This window comes from Rhinolophus hipposideros (assembly GCF_964194185.1).
Source record: "Rhinolophus hipposideros genome assembly, chromosome: 14".
In the NCBI taxonomy this organism is placed as follows: domain Eukaryota; kingdom Metazoa; phylum Chordata; class Mammalia; order Chiroptera; family Rhinolophidae; genus Rhinolophus; species Rhinolophus hipposideros.
The window spans coordinates 20,132,002-20,153,141 of NC_138060.1; the positions used below are offsets into that span (position 1 = coordinate 20,132,002).

At 39.0% G+C, this 21,140-nt stretch overlaps 1 protein-coding gene across 10 annotated transcripts in view; it reads left to right on the forward strand.

Moving 5' to 3' along the window:
• SFMBT1 (Scm like with four mbt domains 1) overlaps positions 1-19,845 on the forward strand; it is a 100,408-nt gene extending 80,563 nt beyond the window's left edge. For all 10 annotated transcript variants that reach the window (XM_081072122.1, XM_081072125.1, XM_081072118.1 and 7 more), the window contains 10 exons: positions 2-115; positions 2,291-2,333; positions 3,794-3,858; positions 6,540-6,679; positions 7,515-7,624; positions 8,316-8,491; positions 11,051-11,229; positions 11,408-11,653; positions 12,533-12,661; positions 13,523-19,845. In XM_081072122.1, the coding sequence (XP_080928248.1) occupies positions 2-115; positions 2,291-2,333; positions 3,794-3,858; positions 6,540-6,679; positions 7,515-7,624; positions 8,316-8,491; positions 11,051-11,229; positions 11,408-11,653; positions 12,533-12,661; positions 13,523-13,663 (1,343 nt within the window). In that variant the 3' untranslated portion in view covers positions 13,664-19,845. The remainder of the gene's footprint in view (position 1; positions 116-2,290; positions 2,334-3,793; positions 3,859-6,539; positions 6,680-7,514; positions 7,625-8,315; positions 8,492-11,050; positions 11,230-11,407; positions 11,654-12,532; positions 12,662-13,522) is intronic.
• Positions 19,846-21,140: the final 1,295 nt, after the last annotated feature.

A 21,140-nucleotide genomic window follows, 5' to 3' on the forward strand; every position in this document is an offset into this window, starting at 1 on the left:
GGTTCTAAGAAGCCCATACCTGAATGTATTGTGAGTGTGGAATCCATGGATATATTTCCTCTGGGCTGGTGTGAAACCAATGGCCATCCCCTCAGTGCTCCTCGCCGAGCACGAGGTACTTTTCATCTATTTCTGGGTCAGAAGGTTGATTGTTAAATAATCTGTTGTGTGGCTGCTGACAATTAGCACGAATTGGGATATTTCAGAGGAAAACAAAGTGATGTTCTGGTTATCTATTCTGCATAGGAAATTATTTGTTGCAACAAACATTTATTATCTTACAGTTTCTGTGGGTTGAGAATCCAGGCACAACTTAGCCGGGTCCTCTGGCCCTGAGTCTCTCACAAGGCTGTGATCAAGCTGCCAGCCAGCGCCCTAGTCATTTCAAGGCCCAACTGGGGGAGGATCTGCTCCCAAGTTTACGCAGATGATTGTTGGCAACAATACATTTCCTCTTGGGCTGTTGGACTGAGGGCCTCCGTTCCTTGCTGTCTATTGGTTGGAGGCTTCCCTCGATTTCTTGCCACATGGGCCTCTTCATAGGGGAGCTCACAGCTTGGCAGTTGGCTTCCATCAGCCAGCAAGTGAGAAAGTAAGAGAGGTTGAGCAAGATGCAAGCCAGAGTATTTCTGTAACCTAATGTTCAAAGTGACATCCAATCCCCTTTTAAAAAGTTTTATTTAGATAGCATTTATGTAACATAAAATTTGCTTTGTTAAAGTACAGCAGGTCCTCGAATAACACCAATTTGTTCAATGCTGTTTCATTATAATGTTGATGAGATATCATAGGAACTTTTGTTTATATCAGTATGCCTTTATTAAAATTGGTTTCATTATACGTTGTTTTTCTTAAAGTTGCAGAGCCTATCGACAGTGTTGAGGACTTACTGTATACATTTCAGTGGTTTTTAGTACATTCAGAGTTGTGTAACTATCATCAGAGTCAATATGAGAACATTTCATCATCTCAGAAGAAACCCGTACTCCTTAGCAGTCACCTCTTTACCTCCTGATCTCTAGTCCTAGGCAACAATAATCTAATTTCCATCTCTATAGATTTATCTGTTCTGGACAGTTCTTATAAATGGAATCATACAATATGTGGTCTTTTGTGACTGCTTTTACTTAGCATAATTTTTTCAGAGTTTATTCGTTGTTGTAGTATGTATCAATACTTCATTCCTTTATATTTCTGAATAATATTCCATTGTATACGTATAGTACATTTTGTTTATCCATGCATCAGTTGATAGACATTTGGATTGTTTCCATTTAGCTGTTATGAATAATGCTGCTGTGAACATTTGTGTACAGGTTTTTTTATAACTATGTTTAACACTGCCAGGCTGTTTTCCAAACCAGCAATGTATGAAGATTCCACTTCACATTCTGCCCAACACGTATTATTTTCTGGGGTTTTCGTTTGTTTTTTTATAATAGCCATCTTGGTGGGTGTGGGGTTGTATCTTACTGTGGTCTTGATTTGCATTTATTGGCCATTAGTATATCTTCTTGGAGAAATGTCTATTCAAGTCATTTACCCATTTTTTAATTGTTTTTTTTTGTGTCCTTGTTGAGTTGTAGGATTTTGTTACATATTCTAGGTATTAATTCCTTATCATATATATGATTTGCAGATTTTTTTTCCATTTGTTGGGTTGCCTTTTCCTCTCCTGATAGTGTCCTTCGATGCACAAAAGTTTTTATTTTGATGTAGTGTAGTTTATTTTTTCTTTGGTTGCCTGTGCTTTTGGTGTCATAACCAAGAAATCATTACCAAATCCAATGTCATGAAGATTTTCCCCTATGTTTTCTTCTAAGAGTTTTATAGTTTTAGCTCTTAATTTTAGGTTTTTGATCCATTTTGAGTTACTTTTTGTATATGGTGTAAGATAAAGATCCAGTTTCATTAATGTGGATATTCATTTTCCCCAGCACCATTTGTTGAAAAGATGGTGCTTTCTTTATAGAATGTGTTGGTACCCATGTCAAAACCACTTTTTCTTTTGAATATCTGTTTCTGCTTAGAAAATATTTATAGGTGTTTATTGACCCAGGGAGCCTTGAAAATATTATTTGTGGTCTTTGTTTAAAGACTCCTAGCCAGAAAATGTGCTTTAGTCTAGTTTTCAGACATATCAGCACTTATTTATAGTACTTGTTAGTTATGACCAGGGTTAAATATGCTATTATCTTTATATATATATATATATATATATATATATGTATATATATAATTTTTTATATTAATATTTCTTGACATTTATATTTTTGTTTTCTTCTTATAGTACACAAACAAAGGAAGATTGCAGTGGTTCAGCCAGAAAAACAGTAAGTAATATAATAGTATTTTTGAATGGTTGACATTTGAAAGTGAAAATATCTAGAAAAAGAAATAACTATTTAAGAGAGTATGTCTCCTCATATTTATTTTCTCACATGGAAGCATAATCGTTTAATTCTGCTTTTGATAGTTTACATATTTCTCCTTTCAGTATACGCATTTACTAAAATGGCATTATATACAAAAGCATAAAATGCATTCTCAAGATGTTCCCCAAATTGAGTTTTCTTTGGCTGTTAGAGCCTGAAGGCCTTTGAATAAGAGAGGAAATAGAGTCTCTATGCTGGGGTTTGTTAAGGGAGAGCAAAAATTGTAAATCAGGATATGATTTGTCACAGTAAAAAAAAAAAACTTCAGCTAGAAGACAACTCTAAAAAAAAGAGGCACACTGAAAGGAATACCCATCAGGAAACCCTTTGTACCATATCTTCATACATAGTGTTTGAGAAGCAATTGATTAGTGGTACCTTAAAAATATAAGGATTTCTGTGTGTGTACATGTGTTCTTTTAAACACTGGAAGATCTTTCTTCTTATAAACCCACCAATCCTACTGGATTAGAGCTCAACCCTTGTTTACCTCCTAAAAGCCCTTATCTCCAACCACAGTCATATTGGGGGTTAGGGCTTCAACATATGAATTTTAAGGGGACACAATTAAGTTTATAACAATTCTGTATAATTTGTAGCTGCTTTTGTGGCTATGTGAGTAATGAAGCTGATAATAGAAGTAGTGAGAAAGGCCACAGAGTTCTCTACCAGGTAGCAAAGTGAGATAGTAATGACAAAAATCTGGCCTTGGATTTTACCTTGTCTTTGTTGTCAAGAGTGATCCAAAGTTTTAGTCAGGAAGTATTCTAAAAAGGTAAATTAGCCTTTTACAGTGATTGCTGGAAAGAGAGTGATTCCCTTTTTTATATGATATACTGTGTCTTTAATTTTGAAACTGATGGAAGAAGAAAACTGATCCTATATAAGAAATGTTTCTTTCTTTGACTGTAAAAAAAAAAAAAATGTCTACTTGTGGTTTAAGAATCCCAGAAGAAATTCTATAGTTATTACTCACTTGAATGAAAGTTCATTTGAACATGCGATAGCACAGTACTATCTACATATTGTTGGCTCCTTAGACTGTATACATAGTTTTAAAAACAGTTGGTGTTTTTTTTAAAAAAAAAGTAGGGGTAGCCGGTTAGCTCAGTCGGTTAGAGTGTGGTGCTAATAAGACCAGGGTTGTTGGTTCAATCCCCACATGGGCCACTGTGAGATGGGCCCTCCTTAAAAAAAAAAAAAAAAGGGAAAAGAAAGTATGATTAAGGAAGGACCTTCTGTTACAGACTTTGCAATCTGCTGTATTTGCTTTCTTCTTAGATTTGAAGGAAACTAACCCTCACACTTTACTTACTTTAAGGATTATCTCACTATGTTGTTGCATTTTCTTGACCCAGAATACCATCCTCAAGGACTGTCCATGAGGGCCTGAAGAATCAGGAGCTAAACTCCACAGACTCAGGTATAAGTTCATGCAATCTTAGGGAAAAGAGGATCTGTAGTTTTCTTTAATGGACTATATCTAAAAATAACTTAAAACAATACATTTGACTTATAGGATGTAGCTTTATAGAGGGGTCTCTTAATTGTGATTTTAAAGAGTTATAATTGTCTAAGTTTAGTTTAGTAATAAGTTTAGTTTAATAATTATCTTTAGGCTGATACCTCTGTGCATTTGTAATAATTGTAGCTATTCTTTACTGATCACTCACTGGGTGGCAAAATCTCTGGAAGTCACTATTATCCCCTAGTTTAGGTAAAGAACCTGGGGCAGGCCCAGTGGCTCAGGTGGTTGGAGCGCAGTGCTCCTAGCACCGAGGTCGCCGGTTTGATTCTCACATGTGCCAGTGAGCTGTGTCCTCTACAGCTAAGATTGTGAACAACACCTCTGCCTGGAGCTGGGCTGCCACGGGCTGCCATGTGCTGCCATGAGCGGACGGTGGCCCACAGCTGCCTGAGCCGGGGTGGGGGAGCACAAGGCTCATAATACCATCATGAGCCAGGGAGCTGTGTCTTACACAACTAGACTGAGAAATAACGGCTTGAACTGGGGGTGTGGTGGGGTGGAGTGGGGTCGGGTGGGGTGGAGTGGGGTAGGGATGGAAGAAGGGGGTGGGGGGAAGAACCTGGCGCTTTCCAGGCAGCTCTTTCTTAGGTGGGGTGGTTGAGCGGTAGATGTTTATTCTTCTTTACACCCTTTTTATGATATACATACTTTGTATATACTGGGGGGGGTGCCAAAAAATGTGTACAATGACTTGAATTCATCTTTTGTTATCAGTATCTATTTTTACAATTTTAATACAGTTTTTTTCCTTTTTAAAAAATGTGTATGCATTTTTTGGCACCCTATGTATATTTCACAATTTAAAAAATAAAGTGCTGGAAAAACAGATTGTCCCAGAGTCACTGCCTGATAAGGGAGACAAGGATCCTTTCTGGAGGTCCAAGCCTTTTGTCCAGCGATCTCTTCCCTGGAACTACCTGGGTCCCCTTTGCTGGTTGTATAATGCTTAGCATCTTGGCTGTGTGTATTCTAGCACAGGTTAGGCATTTCAGTGGTATTTAGTAAATGCCTAGAAAAGAAAAGAAACCAAAGCTTAGAGAGGTCACACAACTTATGAGTAGAAGGGCCAGAAATGGAACTTAAATCTTTCTCAAATTCAAAACCTACATTTTTGTCTCTTCTACCCATGCGTTTTCATTATGTCACTTATGTATAGAGAGGATCAAGACTATATAACTCCTTATTTTTGATGTATTACTGGCCATTCTAATGCCTACTGATACTAAAGAATTAAGACATTGATACCTCCCATATGACCACAGCCATGTTCTTTTTGGTTTGGGTTTTGTAATAGGTCAGGTTACCTTGGAAACAGAGCTGAGACTGATATTTATATGTAGGAGTCTCATTGGGGAGTGCTTTTGGGAACAGCTCCTGGGAGGGGTAAAGGAAGCAGGACTGGGCAGAGGGAAAAGTTGAGCCATAGTGCAGTTGTAACAGAAATTTCTTCTAGGGAGCCTTGGAACTGGCATAGCCACTCGGAGTCATCCCTAATTGAGGTGTGGTGTCTCTTTCATTGGTCGTTACTGGAAGTAGGCTGCTGCTCCCTCCACCTCACAAAGGGTGGGACCTTCAGCAGGGTGGCTCTCCTACTGAGGGCAGTCCTGGGCTGAGGGTAATTCCAGGATGGACTTACAACTGAGAGCTATAAACTGCCAACATTGCCAACAGCAGGGAGCATAAGTGCCTTAAGAGGGCGATCTGGGTGGTACAGTTCAAATAGAGAAGTGGGTGCCAATATGCTTAACCACTGTGCTAAGACTACATTCTTAATAGAGTAAGCATTATGTACTTCAGGGTCCTATCAGCAGTGGGCAGTGTACACACATCTCCTTCACTTAATGTTGGATTAACAGGGCAGTATCCATCAGAAGAGTTTCTCCCTGCTTGATATGAATACGAAATGTTTTAGTACTTGTGAATTTTTTACATTCAGTAGCTATATTGTCAAGCACTATGTGAAGGGGTTAAAAAAAACCACTATGTTGGAGTACAGTATTTATACAGAAAAGCAGTTGGAGAGGGGTCTCTAGGCTCAGTTATACCCCACAGTACTCAAAGAATTTAGAGATGTGATCACAACATGTTTTCAGTTCTCCAAGGAATCCCAGTAATGGGAGGGCTGTCACACCATCGAAGGCTACCATCATTGTGGTTTGGTGGTTTCAGGGGGATAAACTGTAGTTCTGGATAATATCATTCCCTAGAAATATTCCAAAGTAGACTATTTAAATAGTTGTCAGGAATCATCATAGGTTCTTGAAGTAAGTCCTCCACTTTATTGATAGAAGTATAAGGCTCTGGAACAGTGTCACATTAAGTCAGGAATTAATTTTCACGTAATTCAGGACATCTTTTGATTTCAGCAGAGTGATAAGCTCTATAATAGAGTTTATGTAAGTATTTCAAGGGCATTCTCAGACAACGTGTTAAGTTTCAAAAGATGTAATTCCTAACTTTATGTAATGGTGGGTATGCTTGTTTCCCACCCCCATCCTCACCCCCCAAGTAATCCAACTTTGGAAATGGAGTGGAAAATAGCTCTGTTCTGATTATTTGTTTCTCTCATTTCCCAGTTATGATTAATGGAAAATATTGCTGTCCAAAGATATACTTCAACCACCGTTGCTTCTCAGGGCCATATCTTAACAAAGGAAGAATCGCTGAGCTGCCTCAGTGTGTAGGACCCGGGAACTGTGTTCTGGTCCTCAGAGAGGTATGGTTCTGGCCTATAGCAAAATAATTTCACAGCAGTCTTGTAGACTTACTCATACAAGGATCTGTCTGCATGCCATTGATGTGACAACTCTAGGTTTTATCAGAAGTGATTAACTTCAATCATGTTGGACAATGAACTGGGCACATAATTATTTCTGCCCCCCAGGGAACATTCACCTAAGCAGTTCTTTATATGACAGGCTCACCTCCATCAGTGTAGAAAGGTCTTCCATCAGAGACCACATGAGAACTGTGAATAGAGGGTAGACGGACTGTTCTCAGATTCCTCAGTGAATTTGAGAACAGTCATTCTATGACCGAGAGGCTGTAACCCAGGACCGTGAGAAAGCTACACATCTGCTGGACCTGCCGAGCTTCCCAGCCAGGGTGCCACACTGCAAGTAACAGATGTGAGGAGTACTGAACTTTTCAGCCCCTAGGCTGGCAAGGCAGGGTCTGGGGAGGCTGGAGCTTCTGGGCCAGACTCTTGCAGCCACAAGAAGACTCCGCTGTCTACACAGTGTCCCAAACAAATACAGTTCTCTGTATGTACTGTGACTGAGAGAGGATTTGGAAGCATACGCTAGAGTAATTTTAAACTAGTGGTGCCTATTTCTATCTGACAATAATGTTTTGAATATTTAAGAGGGCCTGGTTACTCTTATTTGTACCTTTGGTCAGCTGTCATATTTCAGTATTATTATTTTGTTAACATTTGTTAATTAATATGACTAGAATTCATCTCCTAAATGACGTGCTAGGGGATAGCAAGGTTCTAATGGTCTGTTTTTCTCCTTCCCAACTCCTGTTTTTGTTTTAAACACGGAGCTTAGGTCCTCACTTTACTTATCAATGCAGCCTATAAACCCAGCCGTGTCCTTCGGGAGCTGCAGCTGGACAAGGACTCTGTGTGGCATGGATGTGGGGAAGTCCTAAAAGCCAAGTGAGTAGGCTCCTCTGCCCTTGATGGATATTCATGCTCAGCAAATCACAGAATCAGTTCTTCCATGGGTAATAATAGAAGACTTATGTTTCCTCAGGCAGTGCTTCTTCAGTATTGGTGCTGAAAGACCTAGTTTGTTTTTTTAAGTTTCCAATACCTTTATAAGATATGGTAAAAATGAATTACAAGAAATAGGAAATTTAAAAGGCATAAAATATAAGAACAATTTTTAAATTAGATTTAAGAGACATAAAATTACTTTTTCAAATTACTGTGACAGTTTATGAACATTTACTCTTGTTTTCTGACCTGATCTTGTCAAGGATGGGTGGTAGTTGGCAGGTTATATTGGTATGCGGACCACACACTGAGGATTACTGCCTAGGGTAAAGAAAAACTTAATGAAAGTCACTTTTCTTTTAGTAGTTAGTGTAGAAGTTGCTATTTGAAAACCTTAAACTTAGGAGCAGAAAACAGGAACCTTATTTTAGTTGTCATAGCTTACTAGATTATAAATTTGATTTAAGTACAAAATATACGAACTCTATATTGTTTTTAGAATCCTCAAAATATAAAAGATATAGAATATTCTAACAAGCAAAAATATTTTTTAGGTCTGTTAATATACTTGATTTTCCTCTGGGTAATCATTAGTCCAATAAACTTGGTATCTGATGTCTTCCAATGGCAGATACAAAGGGAAGAGTTACCGGGCTACTGTTGAGATAGTGAAAACAGCAGATCGGGTGACTGAATTCTGTCGACAGACCTGTATCAAACTGGAGTGCTGTCCCAACCTTTTCGGTCCACGGATGGTTCTGGATAAATGTTCTGAGAACTGCTCTGTACTTACAAAGACCAAATATAGTGAGTCATCTTTTTCAAATTTGTTCACTATAGCAGCTGACCATACTTTATATCCTGGAAAGTTTTTATTTTGCAGACAATCACATATAGTAGAAGTATGCAAACTACTTCTGTGAAGGTCCAGGTAATAAATGTCTTTGGCAGTGGGTCATGTGATCTCTGTTGCATATTCTTTTTTGTTTTGTTTTATTTTCACTTTTTAAAAAACACTTTAAAAAATCTAAAACCATTCTTAGCTTGAGGGCCGTGCCAAAACAGGTCATGGGCCAGATTTTGCCAACTTTTATATATAACGTATATAAATTAGGTATTGCATCTCTTATGATACATAATTCATTCATACAATCTGCAAGTATTTATTATGTGTGTACTGTATGCTGCCACTATTCTAGTACTGGAATATAATAGTAAAGAAAAAAATTCTTGTCCTCACTGAGTTTACATTTTAATGTGGGAGAATAGTCAGATAGAATAATGGGACCAAATAGAGGGTCCAGAAATAGAGCCAAACTTAATGTAGTTAAATGATTTTCAATAAAGATGACAAATTTAATGAGAAATGAAAATTCTTTCAATAAATGGCTCTGATGCAATTGGATATTCAAATTGAAAAAACAAAAACAAAACTCCTTGGCTCCTACCTCACTAAATATGAAAAGTAATTCAAGATATATCATAGACTTAATGTAAAAGCTAAACCAGAAGAAAACAGGGAGGATATCCTGAAGGTCTTGGGGTAGACAAAACTTTCTTGGAGAGGACACAGAACGCACTAACATAAAGGAAAAAAATGAGTAAATATCAAAATTGAAAACATCTCTTAACACCATTTTAAAAAGGAGAAGACAGGGTACAGTCTTGGAGAAAATAGTCTAAATATATATATCTAACAAAACATCTCCAGAATATATTAAAAACTCTTACAACTCAATAAAAAAGTTGTTTTGCAAATAGAGAAAGCTGGTAATTGTATAATATTGTGAATACACAAAATACCACTGAATCTTACATTGTTAAATGGTTAATTGTATGTTACGTGACTGTTACCTCAATTTAAAAAAACAAAAAGAGGAACAAAATGTTCTGGAATTAGATAGTGGTGATGGTTGTACAACACAGTGAGTATACTAAAAACCACTGAATGTGTACACTTTAAAATGATGAATTTTATGTTATGTGAATTATATGTTTCAATAAAAAAATTAAAGAAATAAAAAATGAGTAAGACTTGAATAGAGAGTTCACAGGAAAAGATATGCAAATGGCCAATAAGCACATGGAAACATGCTCAATATCATTAGTCATCAGGGAAATGCAAATTCTTTTTAACATTGTTGAAAACAGTTATTTTGATACAGTCTAACATGAATAAGTCAGGAGAGGTTCCAGTATGCACGTGAGTGGCACAGATGCATGTGAGAAGAGCCCTGTGCCGTTCAATTGATGAACGTCTGAACCATGTCCCATCTCTTACCCAGCCACAGTGCACACCTTCCATACTACTATCCACTGCTTGCTTCCAAATCCAGATGACCAAATAGTCCTTTATCCCCAAAGTAAGCTCAGAACAGTTGGTTCAGGCATTCATAGATCTGCACCCCTCTTAAATCTCAGGTAAATCGTGAGAGGAATAATTCCCCAGTGAAGGGCAAACTGGCCTTCCTGGAAGAACTGCTGCAGCCTGTTGGCCTCTTTGCTCAGCTACACCATGGCGACAACCCCATGTGGCACAGGAAGAACCAGGAAATGCAAACTGAAAGTACAATGAGAAATTACTGTATATCAGCTAGATTGGCTAAAATGAAAAAGACCGACAATCTCACATGCTGGCAAAGGCGTAGGGCACCTGCATTTTTCATACATTGCTGGTGGGAGTGTAAAATTATATAGCTCTTTTGGGAAACTGAGTTTCTTTAAAAGTTAATCATACATTTATCACATGAACTGGCAGTTTTCTAACTAGATATTTATCCAAGGAAAATGAAAATATGCTCCCCTAAAAGCCTGGTACAAGAATGTTCATTGCAACTTAATAATGACCCAAACCTGTAAACAGCCCAGGTGCCCATCAACAGGAGAACGGATAAACTGGCAGTCATACCGTGGAGTGCTGTTCACCAATACGACGGAATGAGCCACTTAAGCACACAACAGCAAAGATGAAGCCAAAAACATGCTGAGTGGAAGAAGCCTTGCCCATAAAGTACCTACTGCACGGTTCCATAGATGAGGCAAAACTAACCCATAGTGATGAAAAACGGAATAAGGGCTGCTTCAGATGAAGAGGAGTGACTAGGAAGGGACCCTGGGGACCTTCTGGGTGGATGGAGATATTCTGTGTCTTGATGGGGAAGGGTGATTCAGGTTTATGCCTTTGTCAGTACAATCAAACGGTATATTTGAAGTCTGTACAATTAAGATTATGCCACTGTCCGTAATTTAAACTTGAATCAAATACAGTGTACCTGTTTCCTTCTGTGCTAATAATAGAATCTCTTGTAGTTTGAGGTGCACAAAAATAATGAAATTATTTCATTTTTCTTTATCATTCACATTTAGCACACTACTATGGAAAGAAGAAAAGTAAAAGAATTGGGAGGCCACCTGGTGGGCATAGTAACTTAGCGTGTGCTTTGAAAAAAGCCAGTAAGAGGAGAAAGAGGCGGAAAAATGTTTTCGTTCATAAGAAGAAGCGCTCTTCTGCATCTGTTGATAATACCCCAGCGGGCTCTCCCCAGGTACGAGACCTGATGTGCCTATAATGTCTAGAAGCCAAGAGATCACTGCTTTACACTACAGACACAGAAATAATGCCTGCAGATGTTCTAATTTACATCTCTGGCAAGTAGAAGATGGTTTTGTGGCCCCAGAACTGGTTTGTCCTGAGTTTCAATGAGACCTCTCCTTTTCCTCTAGGGAAGTGGGGGTGAAGATGAGGATGACCCCGATGAAGGAGATGACGATTCCCTAAGTGAGGACAGTACATCTGAGCAGCAGGACGAGCTACAGGAAGAGTCAGAAATGTCAGAGAAAAAGTCATGCTCCTCCTCTCCCACCCAAAGTGAGATATCCACGTCGCTGCCTCCAGACAGACAGAGGAGAAAGAGAGAGCTTCGCACGTTTTCATTTTCTGATGATGAGAATAAACCTCCTTCACCAAAGGTACCCATTTAAAAAATACACTTTCTCTCTCTCTTGCTCTCTTTCTCTCTCATTTCCCTCTAGAATCTAAGGGTTAATGCTGTTGGCATTCCACTTATTTTAATACAGGCTTCACTTGAATTTCCTGGATCTCTCTTTAAATGATCCTAATTCGTGATTTACTTGTGTTTGAAGGATTGTTTGGAGGTCAACTTCTTATCAGGAAGAAGGTCTCAGAGTTGCTGCTTGTTTTAATTTAAAGAATGTTTCATTGTGAGTTTTGTAGATTGTCATTTAGTTTATGGAAAACTGCCTTTTTAATATTTTCCATAATATGTATGGTTTTATAGAAAGATAATGGTTTTATAGAAATAAATATCCTTTTGATTCTGGTTAAGCCATTTGTTTAGTATATTTAACATATACCTATATGCATGTTATATAACATATATACACACACTAAAGAATGGCAGTTAGTGTTTTAAAACTGGGTTGCTTTTTAAATATAATCTATGAACAGAAGCAATAAATGATTTCTCCTGATAATTGAAGCCTTCTTTCATTGGAAATATCATCCCATTCACTTTAGCACCCTAACGGAGAGTGAGTTGAAATAGACCAAGGAACAAATGAGAGATTTAAAAATGATTTTTCCTCTGTTAAATTGTCCAAATTATTTCTGCTGAAACTATGACATAAATTCTTCCCCATTGATATTTCTTATTATAAGACAACCATTCCCTGAGTACCTAATATGTATGGGCTATCCTTGCTGGAGAAATCATGTCATAAAACCACTTTAAATCCTGCCTAGAGGGGTTATGAATTTATATATAGTGACTTTTTTAGAATAAAATAGCTCATAGACCATTTGGTTTGATTTTGTTGTGGGGAATGAAGGAACTAAGGATCGAAGTTGCTGAAAGGCTTCACCTGGACAGTAACCCCCTGAAGTGGAGCGTGGCAGATGTTGTGCGGTTCATCAGATCCACGGACTGTGCTCCATTAGCAAGAATATTCCTAGACCAGGTAATCACCAAGATCTTTCCTTTTTAGTAATATGTTTCTTTAGCAAAGGACTATGGATATAGCAATCGCAATTTATTTGTAAGTCTTAGGAAAAGCATTTCTATGCAAAATAAAAAAAATTATTTTAGTTCCCTTTTTAGGAATACAAATATGTCCAAAAGTTACTTATCTCACTTCCCCTATAGTTGAAGCATGTTACCATTGCATTCCCATTTTTCCCAAGAATGTGTTTCCATCCCCCAAATATTTAAATGGCTTAAAATCAAGGAAACCATGCTGAATTGTCCTCCTCTTTTCCGAAATAACGATTTCCCTGTTTTAAAAAATACTTAATATTAGGCTCTAAAGTCATGATCAATTTTAAGGCCAGTTTTTCTAAAACAAATATCTGTGGCAAAAATAATCATTGAAATAAATTTTGTTTCGATACTTGGGGAGATTCAAAACTGAACACCTTTGAAGAGCTTATAAGGCTTTCATGAATGTTACAGAGTAGGAAACATTGAAGTTTATAGTTAGTATTTTCTTTCAGATTTAGAAAAGAGTCCTCTAAAAAGATGTTTCTTTTGGCACATTTAATTGGCTACAAGGCTAGTTTACTGAATTTCTGCAGATTAGAAACTGTAGAATGGATTCTTACCCTTGGTAAAACTCTGTTATTAATTCTGAAAATTAATTAGTATGGAGGACAATGAGACGCATTTAAAAGGAAATATGTGATACTTACTCAAATGGGGGAAAGTAATGAAAGAAAAGCACAAGGACTCTGATTTTGACAAAGCCAAAGTTGGTGGGGGCGGTCACAATCGAGCTGCCATTCATGTGCACTTCATAGGTCATCTGCGTTTTGTGCTTTAACAGGAAATCGACGGGCAGGCCTTGCTGCTCCTTACCCTTCCCACTGTTCAAGAGTGCATGGACTTAAAATTGGGCCCTGCCATCAAACTTTGCCATCATATAGAGAGGATCAAGTTTGCTTTTTATGAGCAGTTTGCCAACTGAGGACGGCAACCAAAGTGAGCTGTATCTATGAAGCACAAATGCAGCAAATCCTTCGCCTGCTCTATATATGGAGCTGAAACCGTCCTGGGGCTCTGGGCCCTGCAGGTGTAGGCTTGCTCTCTTTGCACTTTCAGGGAAGGAGGACCCACACGGAGTAAGCAAAAACTGCACAGAAGTGGCTCTCCTGCCAGTGAAAATGTGGGCATCTCTCGTTCAGCAGATTGCAGTTTTTACAAAATAAAGGTTGTGAAGAAAAGACTGATGATATCAGAAGAATAAACATTTCCAGTGGCATGGCCAAAAAACGAAGAATGATCTAGACTGCTGGAAAGCACCCTTTTGGTTGTTTTCATTTTGTTCTGTCCCTTTCCATTGTAGAATGAACTTTGTTCTCTGCTTTCTCTTTCTTGGAAAGAGAGGACATAGCTTTAAGTCAGTGCTGATTTGGGACTGTGCCTAAGGCACATCAGTGCTTCTTATCATTGTGTTTTTGAGCTTTTTAAATTAAAACAGTTCATTTTGGGGATGATGACATGGCTCTAGGGTTTTGAATGTACAGTCACACTTTGATCCAGTTCAAAATCTATTCTTAAGAGTTCCTTTGTTTACTACCTCTGTTGATAATCGAGCTTACAGCCATGTATGAGGTTTTTTTGTATGATGCCATTTTTAAGCTACATGAACACTAAAACTATGACAGAAGTTGGAGGGAAAAAACACTGTTAGCTTTCTTAAAAACATTGCGTGAGCACTTACACCAATTCCTTAACTGACCTACCTGATCTAAGTACTACTGTCATCATTTTCCATCTTGACCCAGCTTGGGCTACCTGTTTTAAGAAGTATCTCAAAGATTGTTGGTATTTCAGTTTAATTGCTCTCTCCCCATTAGTTTTTCAGAGGGGGTTCAGGGGCTTTTATTTTGTGTTTACATTTGTTTGTCTAACTGTTTCATCTCTAGAGTCCTTACTTTGGGTAAACATCAGTAGGTTTTTGGACTCACAGTTAAGTCCATTTCCCCTGCTTTCTCAGTGTCTCCAGGTAGGTAGTGTAGAAGCACAATGGAGAAAACATGTTTGGGAGTTGAGGCAGAGCATGGAATTTCTGTAACTGTGTCCTCCGTGGCTGGATAAAGATTAAGAGGTGGTTAGGGATTCTGAAAACCACTTAGCCTAGTCACGTTTATAGTTTTCGTTGGTTAAACCTTTAAATTGAATGTAATCTACAGTCTGAGGATTCCCACTTAGTAATTCGGTTTTCTTTTAGGTGTTTCTTTTGACCCAGCTCAAGTTGACATGAAACAACAGGTGATTTTCACTTAGGCTTGTGCTGCTAGCTATTATAGAATAGCATTAGCATTTGCTGTACTGTGCCAGCCTTGAGGGACGAGGAAAGATGCATAGATGGCTTCTTTTAAATGATTTGCTTTGCTGAGTGTATCTTTTTAAATTATCTTAGTCACCTGCAAATTTATAATAGAATCATTCCTCTTCAAGATTTGAAAATGTTTTAAAACTGCAAACTGGATAAATTCTAGACAGCTATATAAATATAAGGTAATATTATTTCAAATGTAAACTGATGGTGACTTTTTTCCTTTTCGTCCCCTCACCCCCACCTATTTTTATGGACATTGACAAATACTCTGTAGACTGGATCCTCTCTTCCTTGGGTAATTATGAACCACCTTAACTCAGGTCCTCCAGCCAAACCATTAAAATATCAACTCTTTGCTTAGGCTACTGCCAGATATACCTGGAAAGAAGCTTCATTTAAGTAAAAGTTAATATGTTGGAACTTATCCAGAGACTCAATTTTTAAAAATTTGATTAATTCTATGCCCATGGAAGAGAAGCATATATAAGATGCACGGGAACAATTAGCATTAAGCAGATAGACTTTAGAGGGCTATGTATCTTGAATAATCAAAGTTCCTGAGAGCTCAGCACGCAAGGCACCAAGGCAAAGAGGGCTCCTTCAAGGTCAATGGAATAAAAACATGTCTGGAATTAATGAACATTGTTGTCTTATTTAGGAAAATGAGATTTATTTTCTATGAGGGAATTTACCAAATGCAACAATGAATATGTTATATTGCCTCTCTTTTGACTTCTCTAGAAACCATAGCATTTAGAACACCTCCCTTCACAAGTAAAGGGTGAAAAGTGCCTAAAAGATGAAACAAATGGCGCTAAGTAGTCTCTGGTCTGCATAGACTCAGATAGAAGAATCGGGGCCTTCTCATACTGAGATAGGGTTCATCAGGCAGCTGCCAGCCCCCACTCCCGGATATTACATGAGAATACTTGTTTGGGAATTTGATGCCAGGCATTGTTTTTGTTTCGTTTTTTGAGAGTAAAATTTAGACTCCATTTGCCTCATCAAGCTGCGGGGCTGGGCTGAAAACAGCACTGACAGTCTTATTCCTATGGTTCTGAACTAGATTTTAAGCCTGTTACTAGCTCACCACATTGGGGCAAAATGTTTGTATATTGCACATAGGTGCTAAACTTTTTTAAAATTATTATTATTGTGGAATATTGGGAAACTGTCTTTTTCCAGGACCCATAAGCTTCTAGTCAAGTCATTGTCTTCAATCTAGTTGTGGAGGGCGCAGCTCACTGGCCCATGTGGGAATCAAACCGGCGACCTGGGTGTTATGAGCACTGCACTCTAACCAACTGAGCCAACTGGACGCCCCCTGAACTTTGTTTTTTAAAGATACCAATCTCTTAAATTTATGAGACATGCATTGTGGAGCACTGCATTTGTCTGAATTTTACCTTTAGCTGGCCTTACAGCCTGCCTGAAGTCAGAAAGTTTTCCATGATCCATTTTTGATCCTGAATTGACAGCTTGGAAACAGGTGAATGGACTGTATCACCCTCGGGGACCTTGAAGTTGCTGACCAGTATTAACCTAATACTGGTATGTTAATGGATTAGGGAAACCTTTCACTGCACACGAAGATTTGCTGTGCCATTTTGACTATTTTGTTGGCTTCTGGGAACTATGCTGTTTTCCTTTGTAAACTGTCTTCATCCTTCTCAGGTGAAGCAGAGTTGAAGTGGCTAATGCAGAGAATGCACTAAGGGGGCTTTTACCGTACCTGCCTTTCTTTAGCAATGCAGGTGGCTTCTAGCATCTACATTACAGGTATGTGAGGTCAGGGCAGGGTAGTTACCAATCTCTGGAAAAGATGGGCTTCTCGGTAAATACAGGGGTGCCAAAAATGTCTACAAGTGGCCACTTTGGTCAGTGTTGCTCAAGCAGTAGTTGACCATAATCAGAAGTGTCTGGATGCTGATGGTAACCACTTTGAGCACCTCTTGTAATTGCAGAAGTCAAACGTGACTTTGTAGTCATCTTCTGTTACCGGTATATATTTAGTATTACAAATTTTAATTCAGCTTTCCTTTCTTAAAATGTGTATACATTTTTTGGCACCCTCTGTTTATTGAATATGATAGAGGCAAACATAGAAAACCAGTTCATTATTTGGCTTTTATATGTCTCTTCTCCTGGAAGTAAAATTATTCTCACTGTAAGAAAAAGGACCAAAGCTTCCCCAAAACTTGAATACATTTTACTCACTCTCTTGTACCAGTTCAGTCACTAACCTGGTATCTCAATACAGATTAAAAGCTTTAGGAGGCTTTAGGTATCATAGGACTCAGAGTCATTCCTGTCTCAAACCAAAAAATACTTCTAGGGAATACAGAAAACATCAGGGAATTGTTAACAGTAGGTAAGATTGATCTAGATGGGGACATTAGGAAAACTCACAGGCACTTATTGTTACTTGGCACCTCTCACCAAAGACTGTTATATTTAAGACACCATTTACTGATTTGATTGATGCCCACAGAAGCTCTGAGAGAGTTGTTAGGAGCTTAGCCTCAACAGTGGAAACACACACTGGGTTTGAACTCTGGTCCTGTATATTGGGGATGTTTCGTGTGTGTAAGTTCAAAAGTGTTCTGTGTTAATGGTTGGCTTTATGAAGACGAAGGAGAAGCTGTCCCTAACAAATGAAGTGTAACCTTGGTGGGGACAGGGTACCCCTTTTAAAATTTGAATGTCTGGTCCTGGGTCCACTGTGAGGAACCACGTGTCGTGTTCATGGTGCAGACTCAGAAACTGTAGGACAAAGCTTCCTGCACAACCAAAAAGAAACCAATTCTATCCATATAATTCTTCCTTTATTCACTTTACAATGTTTTGCTAATGAATTTTGATGATTCTCACCCATTGTGTGAGAATGTGCGTACTTTGGAAATTTGAATTTACCCAAATAAGCCATCTGTGGACTTGGAGTTTGGGCAAAAGAGTTCTAAACTCAAGCACAGTCTGAATGGGTCTGGTTCCAAACCTGCTCTCTTGGGGTTTCCTCAGTGCTTGTTCCAGACCACACAGGTAGTTTTGTTTCTGAGGGCTGCCTTAGGGCTAAAGGTACAGAAGGTGTGAAGTACACTAGAGATTTATTTTTTTTGGTTCCGGTGTTTCAGAAGTCTTACAATTTCCACAAGAACCAGCAAAACCAGGAGTGGGGGGTGGGGGAATGGAGAAGTGGGCCTAAAACTCCTTCCCCTTATGTCTTTTCTGACAATACACCTTTTGGGTCTGTCCTGGTGCTATGGCCCATCATAAAGGACTGTTTTAAAAGGGAAGCCACAGCCTTGCCGGACAAGCCTTCAACACCAGCAGTAAAGTGCAGTCCTGAGCCATGGGAGACAAAGGATGAGACTGATGAGAAATGAAGCCACCATTGCTGATGGGGGAAGTGCCTATTCTCAGGTCTGTGGGAGCTCGGTCCTAAGGGCTTCTACGTGGTTTTTTCAATCTAACTGCATGCCTAGCTTGGCAGAATCGAGATGGCAAACAATGTTGAAAGGGTAAGGGTAAACTTTGGGGGCAAATCAAGTCCCAAAGCAGATGATTGAGGGTGGTTTTGCAAGAAGTCTCTAGGGAAGTATAGTTTGTGTGTTTCTCTTGAGATTTTAAAGTGCTCGTTTCTTTCCCTTTCTTCCTTTTTTGGGTTGAGTATTTTCTAAAGACAATCAGAGGCCTGCCAGGGTGGATTTCTGGCTGGTTCCAGCACTGTCCTTGGGCCTCTTTCTAATACTAACTCATTGGAACTGATGCACTTTGTTTAATGTATGTTGTCTTTTTTTTTTTTTTAAGCTGCTTGTTTTTGGAACAAAATGAAATGCATATTGCATTGTATCCTTCCTGCTTGCTGTTTTTCTCTTAATTTTAAAAGTTCTGCATTGAGGATAAAGTATACTTAAGGAGAAATATGCACAAGAATATCTATTTAAAAAACTTCCACCAAGTTTGATGATATTTCAAGGGATTAAAAAGTAATTATTTTGGATGAATATTTTGCGTGGGTTTGGTTTTTTGGGGTTTTGTTTTTGTTTTTTGTAAATAAGAGTGTATATAAACTTGTATATTATGGCAGTTTTAAGTGATTGTGAGAAAATTAAAACAGGTCTTAAGCTATGTTTAACTTCATTTGACAGCAAAAAGGCATCTTGGCCGGAGTTAATCCTTCAAAAAACTTCCAGTGGGACCTCAGAGAATTATCTGTGAATGGAGAAGAAAATTCCTTCTTACTTTAATAAAAAGGAACCTTTCCAGAATTCTCTCCCCTCTCCTGCTGTCTGATTCTTTTTTTTCCCTCTCCACATTTAGGTACTGTTTTATTGCAGTTCAGGAAAGGTAGGGAGGGCAGAATGTCCCCACAGTGACTTTGCTCCCGACATTGGAGGGACTCCGCTCCTGACCTCTGAAGACTGCTGCTTGTTCCACTACGTTTGCTGTTGTAACAGCAGAAATGGGCTTAAGGATTCCTCCGCATCTGGATGTGCAGAGCAGTGCTCTGTCAAAAACTTCATTTTTCAGCTCTGTGCAATTTTTTCTTGATCTGTCTGTGTCTTCCAGCAATTAACAGTCTCCTTATGCCCAACCACAGTCTCTTCTGCTTTAAGTACACATCTTGTTGGGTTCTGTCTGAACATGGACTGTAACTGTTGAGCATCCCCATAAGAGACCTTTTTAAAGACTAGTGCAAATTTCCCTTAACTATTTATTTTCTTCACCTGATTTTCTGTATGTTCCCATCGTCAATATTTGTGGAGAGTTTTAAATTTTATAAATTAAAATTCAGTTTACAAAGCATTTTGTTGCATGTTCTCTGTGCCAGGCACCGTGTTGGCTTCAGCGGTAAATAAAAACCAGTTGCTGCACTCAGGAGGCTCGCGCTCAGCTGTGAGAGGGCCGTGTACTGCGGTCCATCTTACAGTCTGAAAAGTTCTAGTGGAACAGACCACACAAGGTAATGTGGCAGCGCAGTGTGGAGGGGTGGTCAGACATGCTTTGAAACATGAGTAGTTCATGGTGCAGGGAAAAGGGAATAGTATCCCATGCAGCAAAAATGCTGTGTAAAAAGGCACAGGTGTGAAAGAGAATTTCAAGAGAAGGGCTGGAGAATTGGCTCTAGGGAGCCAATAGCATTTTTGTTCTCTGGATAATCAAGTTAATACCCCAATTAACCAAGAAAGCTTTTGTATAGCATTTAACCCTTTTATGTAATTGGAATATCTTGGTGGCTATCTTTTAGATTTCCCTAGATAGGGTATTTATTGCCCCACAAATGTAGCCCTATGTCTACTGGAATACACGATGTGTATGCTGGCATTAAGTGGGTGCAGCAGGAAGGTCAGGGACTCTAGAGCACCATCAAGAGGTGCCTGGAGAGAAGCCAGAGGGGCCTTGGTAGGGTAGATGAGAGACTAGAGACCCTCCTAGAGGTAAAAAGGTTCCCAGGAGTCAGGGTTAGGTGGGAGTAAGTATACATGTGTGGAGGGAGGCCTTGGGACTTGCAAATATCAACAAGTTGACTTGCTTTTATGAATCACGTTCAAATAAAAATAGGGATATATTCACATATTTTCAATATAAACCTTGTATATTTCTAAGTGAAGGCGATTAGATTGAAATGATTTAAATTCCATGTAGCGAAGAAAGATGTCGACTAGGACCTGATTGGGACTCTAAGGTAGACTCGGGTCAGGATATTGGTACTAAAAAGGAAAGGAGGATGCTGAACGTATGGAGTGGAAAGTTTATGCCTAAGTCTAGAGTCTTGGATTGTTTTCCTCAACCATCTGCTTCAGAATAATCCGGACTGCTTGCGGAAACTGCAGATTATTCAGCCCTGTCTCAGAACTACTGAATTGGAATCTGAGGGTGGAATCCAGGAGTATTTTTAATACATTCTGCAGGGTAAGAGGGATTTAACTTGTTGGGTGAAGGAATTTAGTCACAGACTGTCGCTGCTCCTGCCCTCCTGCCCTGAAGCTCGGGCTCGCAGGGATCGCTGTCCGACCTCCGCTCTCGGGTCTGCGCACAGGGCTCACCGGGCCTGTCTTACCTGTAGTTGGCACCCACAACCCCACCCCGCGCCCGGCCG